We start from the raw sequence: 10,000 nt of genomic DNA on the forward strand, positions 1-10,000 counted from the left end.
TCTCTCTTCTCTCTCTCTCTCTCTCTCTCTCTCTCTCTTCTCTCTCTTATCTCTTCTCTCTCTCTTTCTTCTCTCTCTACTCTTCTCTCTCTCTCTCTCCTCTCTCCTCCTCTCTCCCCCTCCTCTCTTCTCTCTCTCTCTTTCTCTCTTCTCTCTCTCTCTCTCTCTCCTCTCTCTTCTCTCTCTCTCTTCTCTCTCTCTTTCTCTCTCTTCCTCTCTTTCTCTCTCTCTCTCTCTCTCTCTTTTTCTCTCTCTCTCTCTCTCTTCCCTTTCTCTTCTCTCTCTCTCCTCTCTTTTTCTCTCTCCTCTCTTCTCTCTCTCTCTCTGTCTCTCTCTCTCTCTCTCTCTCTCTCTCTCTCTCTCTCTCTCTCTCTCTCTCTCTCTCTCTCTCTCTCTCTCTCTCTCCAAAAGATTCAGAATGCCATTAAATATTCATATTCTTGCCATCTAATATTGAAATCATCTTTCAGACTTTCTGCACAGACAAATCAGACTTACCATAAAAGACATAAGAAACCACAACAGAAAAATGGCCGAAACGGAGATGGTGATTATGGTGACAGGAGGCTCAGGATTGGTGGGACAAGCTATAAAAACTGTTGTAGAAGAGGAGAAACACTCCAATGAAAGATGGATATTTCTCAGCTCAAAGGATGCTGATCTGAAGTGAGTAGCTTAGGTGATTAAATTAGATGTGGTTAACTTGTGTAATGTATCTGTATTTATGTGTGTGTGTGTGTGTGTGTGTGTGTGTGTGTGTATATGTATGTATGTATGTATGTATGTGTGTATGTAGGTATGTATGTGTGTATATATATATATATATATATATATATATATATATATATACATATATATATATATATATATATATATATATATATATCTGATATATATATATATATATATATATATATTATATATATATATTTATATATATATATAATAGATAATGAATATATATTATATATATATATATATATAATATTATTATATATTATATATATATTAATATTATATATTATATATTATATATTATATCATATATAATATATATTATATATATATATATATATTAATATACATTATATATATATTATATTATTGTTTATATATATATAATTAATTATATAATATATATATTATAATATATATATATATATATATAATATATATAATATATAATATATAATATATATATATATATATATATATATAATTTAAAATATAAAATATATATAATATATATACATATATATATATTATATATTATATTATATATTATCACTATATCATTCTGTACCTTATTTTCAATACATATAATATATATCTCTAACACTAATATAAAAATATACAATAACTATATATATATATAATATATATATATATATATATATATAGATTAAATATATTGATATTATATATGAGTGTTAAGTTATTTAGTTGTTTTGTATATTTTTTTGTTTTATTGTTGTATTATTTTATTATATTATTATATTGTTTGGTTGATATATATATAATACATAATAATATATATATAAATATATATATATATAGTATTATAATTGTATATGTTATGTATATGATATGTATATGTGTATTTATGTATTGTTTTTTGTATTATATGTATTTGTGAGTTGAGTTGTATTTTGTGTATATGTATTTGTATATATATATTATTATATAGTTGTAGTTATTATTATTGTATATATTATAATCTTGTTATATATTGATATAATATATGTTTTTATATATATATAAATATATGAATATATATAAATATATATATTATATATATATATATATATATAAATATATATAATATATATAATATAATATAATATATATATATATATATAAATATTAATATATATAATAAAAAACAAACAAAAACATAAAAAACAAAACAACAAACACACAACAAAAACATATAATATAATAAACACGATATTAATATATATAATATATATATATATATATATATATATATATATTAGTATTATATATTGTTTGTGTGTATGTGATATGTGTGTGTGTGTGTGTGTGTGTGTGTGTTTGTTGTGTTGTGTGTGTTGTGATGTTGTGTGTGTGTGTGTTGTGATGTGTTTGTGTGGTTGTGTGTGTGTATATTATATAATACATCATATATATATATATATATATAATAATATATATATATATTATGATATATAATTGGTGTGTGTGTGTATTTATGTGTTGTGTTGTTTGTGTGTGTGTTGTTGTGTGTGTGTGTGTTGTTGTTGTGTGTGTTGTGTTGTATGGGTTTTGTGTGTGGTGTGTGTGTGTGTGTGTTGTTGTGTGTGTGTTGTGTGGTTGTGTGTTGTGTGTGTGTGGGTGTGTGTTGTTGTGTTGTCTTTTGTAGTGTGTGTCTGTGTGGGGATTGTGTGTATGTTTGTTTAAAAAATATAATAATATATATATATATATAATTATATATATATATATAATAATATATATAATATATATATATTTTATAAATAATATATTATAAAAATTAAATATATATATAATAATAATAAAATATATAAATATAATATATATATATATATAATATATATATTTAAAATATATAATATATATATTAAAAATTTTAATATTAAAATTATTATATATATATATATATATAATTAAATTATATATATATATTATAATAAAAATTTTATATATATAAATATATATATATATATATATTATATATATATACTATATATATATATATATATATATAATATATATACAACCCTCCGACATACTCGATACCTAGGTCATCCGTATGTATATCTCATATATCCATTTTCATGAATATACCTCAGAATCTGACTTAGGATTTGATTGCTAAATCAATTTCCACGATTGGCCCACGGGGAGTGAGCGTAAAACTTCGCTGTCATACTCAATATGAGTAGACAGTAATGTCTATGGAGCTAGTAAGATTATATAGTTGCACCTCCTTTTATTGTTTTGGTTTTGTGGCATGGTGGTTTAGCACTCCTCCTCCGGTTTCTACCCGGAGTGACCTAGGTTCACGTCGTCAGGGAGGTGTTATTATCGATATCAATGCGCATGCATTATTCCATCTTTCATGAATATACCTCAGGACATCTGACTTAGGATTTGAATTGCTAAATCAATTTCCACCGAGTGCCCACGGGGAGTGAGCGTAAAACTTCGCTGTCATTACTCAAGTATGAGTAGACAGGTAATGTCTATGGAGCTAGTAAGATCCTAGTTGCACGCTCCTTTTAGTGGGTCGTGTGTGGCATGGTTGGTTTAGCACTGGCCTCCGGTTTAATACACGGAGTGATTAGATTCGAGTCCTGGTCAGGGAGGGTTGTTATTTATCGATATCAATGCGGCATTGCATTATTCCATCTTTCATGAATATACCTCAGGACATCTGACTAGGATTTGAATTGCTAAATCAATTTCCACCGAGTGCCACGGGGAGTGAGGTAAAACTTCGCTGTCATTATCAAGTATGAGTAGACAGGTAATGTTATGGAGCTAGTAAGATCTAGTTGCACGCTCCTTTTATGGGTCGTGTGGCATGGTTGGTTTTAGCACTGGCCTCCGGTTCATACCCGGAGTGACCTAGTGTTCGAGTCCTGGTCAGGCGAGGGTTGTTATTTATCGATATCAATGCGGCATTGCATTATTCATCTTTCATGATAATATAGTACATATACTAGATACACATATAGTATATTCAATTATACGATAAATATATAATAATATGCTATTATCATATATATTAATATAATATTATGTAGTAAGTAATCTATATGATTATATTATAGTCTATGTCAATGATGTATTGATATATATATATTATTATCATAATATATAATATTATACTATCAATTATATATTATATAATATATAATATCATATAGCATATATTATTTAATTTATTATGATATATATCATACTATAATATAATATAATATATATATATATAATAATATATATATATATATATATACACAATATATATATATTATATATATATATAATATATATATATATTATATATATATATATATATACATATATATATATATATATAAACATCCCCCCCCCCTCCGAGAGAACAATTAAAGATATGAAGTAGAAAAGCATATTCAGATTGAAAACGTATAGGTGAATAAAACCATATTTTCTTTGTTTATACACTATTTCCGTACTTTAGTCACAAGTAAAATAATACCAACTTTTTATATAACTCTATGGCAGAATAATTCTTTTAATGATTCATTCTTGTGACTGCTTCCTTCCTTCCTTCTCCTTCATCTTCTTCTCCTTCTTCTTCTTCTTCTTCTTCTTCTTCTTCTTCCTTTTTTTTGTGGGGGGGGGGGACTGTTGCTTGAAATATAGTCTCTCTAAATCATTATTATGTTTGCCTTGTTGCTTACATGTCATTACCCTTGCTTCTGCTGCCTCATTTAACCCAATGATGTCAGGCTGTCTATAGGCTGGGGTGGACTGTATTCCGCAGATGGAAATTTTCTTGCAAGTTGCTGTCTCACGTGTCACTGACTGCTTATTATGCACTTGGCCAGTCTCTTAGTCTTGCTTTTATTTATTCCCGTGTTTGTTTTGTTCGTGCGTAAGTCTCTGTGTGTTATTGTTTCGCTGTCTATATCAGGCAGATTAATGAAAATATCTGAGGATGGAATTTACTTCATAATTGATATATTTGTTTACGAAGATGATTATAGACTTATGTAAAGAGAAAGAAAAGTTTTGTTACTGTTTGAATTTTCCTTTGGGCTGGAAAAAGATACCGTTTAAACATTTTACATAGATATGTATGTAAGGAAGCAAATACTAAGGAATATAGATACAGGTTTGATGAAGGCAGCAACATTGGCTGACACACACTCATACACACATATAGTGGTGCAGGGTTGGGACATGAAGACTTGTTAAATGGTGAGTAGCAGAATAGTTGCAGTTTAGGGTGATAACTGAGGGTTGTCCTGTTAATTCAAGGAAGAAATGAGGTGGAAAAACTAAATATAATGATATACACTACAAATGAGGTTTTGCTATATAAAAAACATCAATTTCTCTCTCTCTCTCTCTCTCTCTCTCTCTCAAAAAAAGAAAAGAAAAAAAAAAATGTGTTTGAGAATGTTTAGTGTAATTATAGATATTTTCACTATCACTATAATCCAATATCTGCTTTGCTGCATGAAATAGTCACTTTAGATGGAAGGAATATGTTTCTGACCAAGACTTTATAAATTTGAGCACATAGTGGAGAGTGATCATGGCATCTGAGCCAAGTTTCAGAGTTCGTGTAAGCATGCAGCCTGATTTCAGTGGATTAAAATATGCAAGTTTGATTCCACTTTTGTCAAATATCTGTGCTATTTACAGTCAAAGGGTTGAATGGATATATGAAAATATATACACACTTAGTCAGGAGACACAGACTCGGTCTAGATTGATGTTATCATGAGAAAAACTCATGAGCAAATGAGATATGTGAGAAGGAGTAAATCAGTACACTACATGTCATGATGAATAACCATATCTGTTTCAGAAACACAGCTGAAACCCGTGCTGTGTTTGAGAAATATAAGCCCACACATGTTATTCATCTGGCTGCTATGGTGGGAGGCCTTTTCCGAAATCTGAAATACAACTGCGATTTCCTAGTATGTTTTTGCAATTGTCATACACTTGTTATTGGATCTACTGATAGCTATTAGTAATATACAGTATCATTAGGACATACTCTATATTTTGGAACCTTTTTTTTTTTTTTTTTTAGAGTAAAATAGAGAAATTCAGTGCATTTCAGAATGGAACGTAGACTTCATTGTTTATTGTACCATTTTTTGAACAACTGTTGAGAAGCAACCATTTCTTTTGCATAATGTGGTTCATAGTGTGTGTATTTTTTGGCAAGTGTGTCATTGTGTTTTATGTTATTGTTTAATTAAAGAAATTTCTAGTAAATTTTATACTGTAAATAAAAGGTTATCTTCAAAAAGTTTACATTTAGACATCAGTATTATCTTGTAGTAATGACTATGGTTTCAGTATGTGGGTGTAAATCTCATTAGTTTTACTGACCTCCTATGTTTATTTTGATTTTTATATTTTTATCAACAGCGATTCAATCAGCTGATCAACGACAATGTATTGGAATCATGCAAGGATTTCAAAGTGCAGAAAGTAGTTTCTTGTCTTTCAACTTGCATCTTCCCAGACAAAACTACGTACCCCATTGATGAAACAATGGTTTGTATATTTCTTAATGGTTACTGTATCAATTAGGTACAAATGCAAGATCTAAAGCCATTATTGCATGGTAGTAAAGGATTAAAAGAAGCTGAGCTGTGGCAAAAAGTATGTATTTTTTGTGTGAGGTGCAGGCAAACATAAGGACAAAAATAAAATATATTGCATCACAGTTAGTTTCACACTCAGTAGTATCATACACGTCAGAAGTCTAAGTACTATATATATCTTTGCATGACTAAGCAAAAGCATTTCTGTATGATGTTACAGCATGTAGCATGTCTTTTTGATGCATGCAAAAGCAAAATATGCTATTAAAACCTCTCACTTTGCAGTGTTCTGTCTTTTTTAGACTGAACTTCAGGGTCTTAAACAGCTCTATTATTTAGAGAATCACTGGGCAGTATAACTCAAGAGGGGGTCATCTTGAATGTAAAACACAAAATTGGGATAGCCAGGCATAAATATTTGCTTTGTTTCTAATATATATATATTTTTTCTTCTTCTTCTTTTAACAGATCCATAATGGACCTCCTCATCAATCTAACTTTGGGTATAGTTATGCTAAGAGGATGATTGATGTAATGAACCAAGCATATCATCAACAGTACGGCTGTAATTTCACTTCAGTTATACCAACAAATGTCTATGGACCTCATGACAACTTCAGCTTGGAGGATGGCCATGTATTGCCAGGACTGATAAACAAGGTTAATATTTGTAGTATTTTGTTATTTAGTAGTGGTTTCAAATGCCTCACAAAAAATAGAATGGAATTTCTTAATAAGTCAAAGATGCTGGAATATATTTGCTGTTTCTGTGGTGGTTTGCTTGTGGTTTTTAACATATATGAACAATTTTACCATTTAAACTAATTGACATTACCTCAGGTTTACATGGCCAAGAAAAATGGGACACCATTTACTATATGGGGAACCGGAAAACCTCTTCGGCAGTTTATCTACTCCATAGATCTAGCTAAGCTTATGATCTGGGCATTACGCGACTATAATGATATTAGCCCAATCATCCTCTCAGGTAATAAACTGTTACTAATAAGTATAGAACAGGGATCTTTTCACTGTCCCTTTTGTTTCTATCTTTACAAGAAAGGATAATTTTCTGTGATAGTTATTTATCTCTATTTTTTGGATATGATAAAGACAACTCAGAAGCTAGTCTATGTGGTATTTAAAGTGTAGGCATACATGCTATGTCCATTTTGATTTTATTGATTTTGTGTACATGTCAATGAGCAAGAATTCCTTAGTCACTTTTGTTTACCACATTGTTTTTTTTATATATATACTATTCATATTGGTAATAATGTCATACAATAATTATGTTATTTTTAGAAATAAAAAAATTAGCCCAGTGCAGACAGGCATGGCATGTACGTACATGCCATGCCTACTGTGAGTTACTTTATTGTTTTTACATATAGCTGGCTACACTTGTACTGTCACCAATGAGCCAATTATGAGTACCGTCTGTCTTGCCCATTCACCTTTTTCCTTTATTCACGAAAATATTTTACGTTACCTTATTTTGCTGTTACTAATGTTTATAGCATTATAGTAATTATAATGTCTATAATAAAAATAACATAATCAATATTCTAAGCAGTAGTAAAAAAAACATTTTTATCACCAATTCAAGGAAAGGTGAAATTAGACAAGGTCACAAGATCTACTAATTAACTCCTTTGTTGCTAAGCATTAGCAGAGCCATCTATGTGCAGAGACACTTCACAAAAATATAAAAAATGAGCACAGCATTTTCCTGGTGCCATTGTATTAGCAGTAGTATTATGAGTAAGAACTCTTTCCCATGAAAATTCAAGGTGAGGTCATGTAGGTCTAGTAAATGAATTGTGAAGTTATCTACACATATACAAAATAAACAAAAAACAAGTAAAGTGGACAGTATATATAGCATATGCCACTGGGGACATATGACTTGTGCTCTGCATCAACTAATGAATGTCATTTTATTTTTGTTTATCCAGTTGACGAAGCAGATGAAGTGTCTATCAAGGAGGCAGCTGAGATGGTTATTGATGCCTTCGAGTTCAAGGGAGAAGTGGTATTCGACACCTCGAAGTCAGACGGCCAGTTTAAGAAAACGGCAAGCAATGCAAAACTCAGGAAATATCTCCCAGATTACAAGTTCACACCCATACAACAAGGTATCAAGGAGACTGTAAACTGGTTTATTGAAAATTATGAGTCTGCAAGAAAATAAGATTCTTTGGATTTTTTATGTAGCTTGGTAGGCAAGAAAAGAAATATCTGCACATCTTATAAAGGAAGAAGATGGAAGATAAGAGTGCAAACCATTCCTCTCTTTCAAAGTGGTTAGAAATTTCATTATGGGATGAGGATCATGTAATGCTTTACTTTATATAATGAAAAATTGGGTGTGTGGCACGTTAGACTGCATTGTTACATGATATTAGCTACAGTTTAGATTTTTCTATGAAAGGAATATTTAATCACTTGATGTAACAGATTCCAAATTTTTTTATTGTTTTGGAATATACATAGTGTGCAACATATTGATTTATGTTTTTGTGATTTCCAGTTTTGATTATATATGTCATATCAAGATAACTTCCCTGATTTACATTTATTAGTTTTGTGTGGTCAACATATTTAGAATATTAAGATTTGTTTGTTGGCTAATATTTGATTTTATTTGATGATTGTATTTTACATTTTCACATTATAGACTTTGTATCAGAAAAAAAGAAATATTAAAGCTATATATTATTATTGTCAAGAATAGATTCCTAACTCTTGGTGATATATGTAACATCAGAGCAAATTTTGTGTTATTCCAAGCAACCAGTGTTGAACTAATATGGTTCAAATTGCATTTTATATGTGGATGATGTTTAACACTTACGTTGACATCTAGCGAGTGATATGATTGTTATAATCTGATTCAGGAATATATTTATAAACATCTAAAAACAAATAAATTATAACACAAGCCTGTCGTTTATGGAATGCAACACTGTCCTCCTTGTGTGTGTGTGTGTGTGTGTGTGTGTGTGTGTGTGTGTGTGTGCACGTGTGTGCCTGTGTGTATATATATATATATGGTATATATATAATATATAATATATATAATAGATATATATATAATATATAGTAATAATAAGATAGATATATATATTATATATAGTATAATATATGAGATATATATATACATTAATAATATATATATAGTATATATATGATATATATAGAGATATAGAGATATATAGTATATATATGATATATTATGATATATTATATAATGATATATATATATATATATTATATATATAATATATGATATATAGAGTATACGATATATATTATATATATATATGTATATATAGTATACTAATGTATTAATACATATATATGATTATATATATATTTTAATATGATATATTATATATATTTGTATTCTATAAAAATATATATATATCTAATATATATATATGTATACATATAATATATATAATATACATGTATATATATATACATGTATATAATATATAACATGTATTATATTATACATGTATAATATTATATATATATAATGATATGTAATATATTAGATTATATATAATATATATACATATATATATATATATATATTGACATGTATAATTATATAATACTGTATATATATTCATATATATTAATATATATATATACTGTATAATATATTA

General features: G+C 28.4%; 1 protein-coding gene across 2 annotated transcripts in view; it reads left to right on the forward strand.

Moving 5' to 3' along the window:
• The window catches only part of LOC119580849 (GDP-L-fucose synthase-like), a 10,901-nt gene extending 1,632 nt beyond the window's left edge, over nt 1–9,269 (forward strand). For both annotated transcript variants that reach the window (XM_037929005.1, XM_037929004.1), the window contains exons 2-7: nt 471–666; nt 5,570–5,684; nt 6,145–6,273; nt 6,792–6,983; nt 7,164–7,311; nt 8,282–9,269. In XM_037929005.1, coding sequence (XP_037784933.1) covers nt 530–666; nt 5,570–5,684; nt 6,145–6,273; nt 6,792–6,983; nt 7,164–7,311; nt 8,282–8,517 — 957 coding nt within the window. In that variant the 5' untranslated portion in view covers nt 471–529 and the 3' untranslated portion in view covers nt 8,518–9,269. The remainder of the gene's footprint in view (nt 1–470; nt 667–5,569; nt 5,685–6,144; nt 6,274–6,791; nt 6,984–7,163; nt 7,312–8,281) is intronic.
• The last annotated feature ends 731 nt before the right edge of the window (nt 9,270–10,000 follow it).

This window comes from Penaeus monodon, chromosome 14, assembly GCF_015228065.2.
Source record: "Penaeus monodon isolate SGIC_2016 chromosome 14, NSTDA_Pmon_1, whole genome shotgun sequence".
NCBI classification, from domain to species: Eukaryota; Metazoa; Arthropoda; class Malacostraca; order Decapoda; family Penaeidae; genus Penaeus; species Penaeus monodon.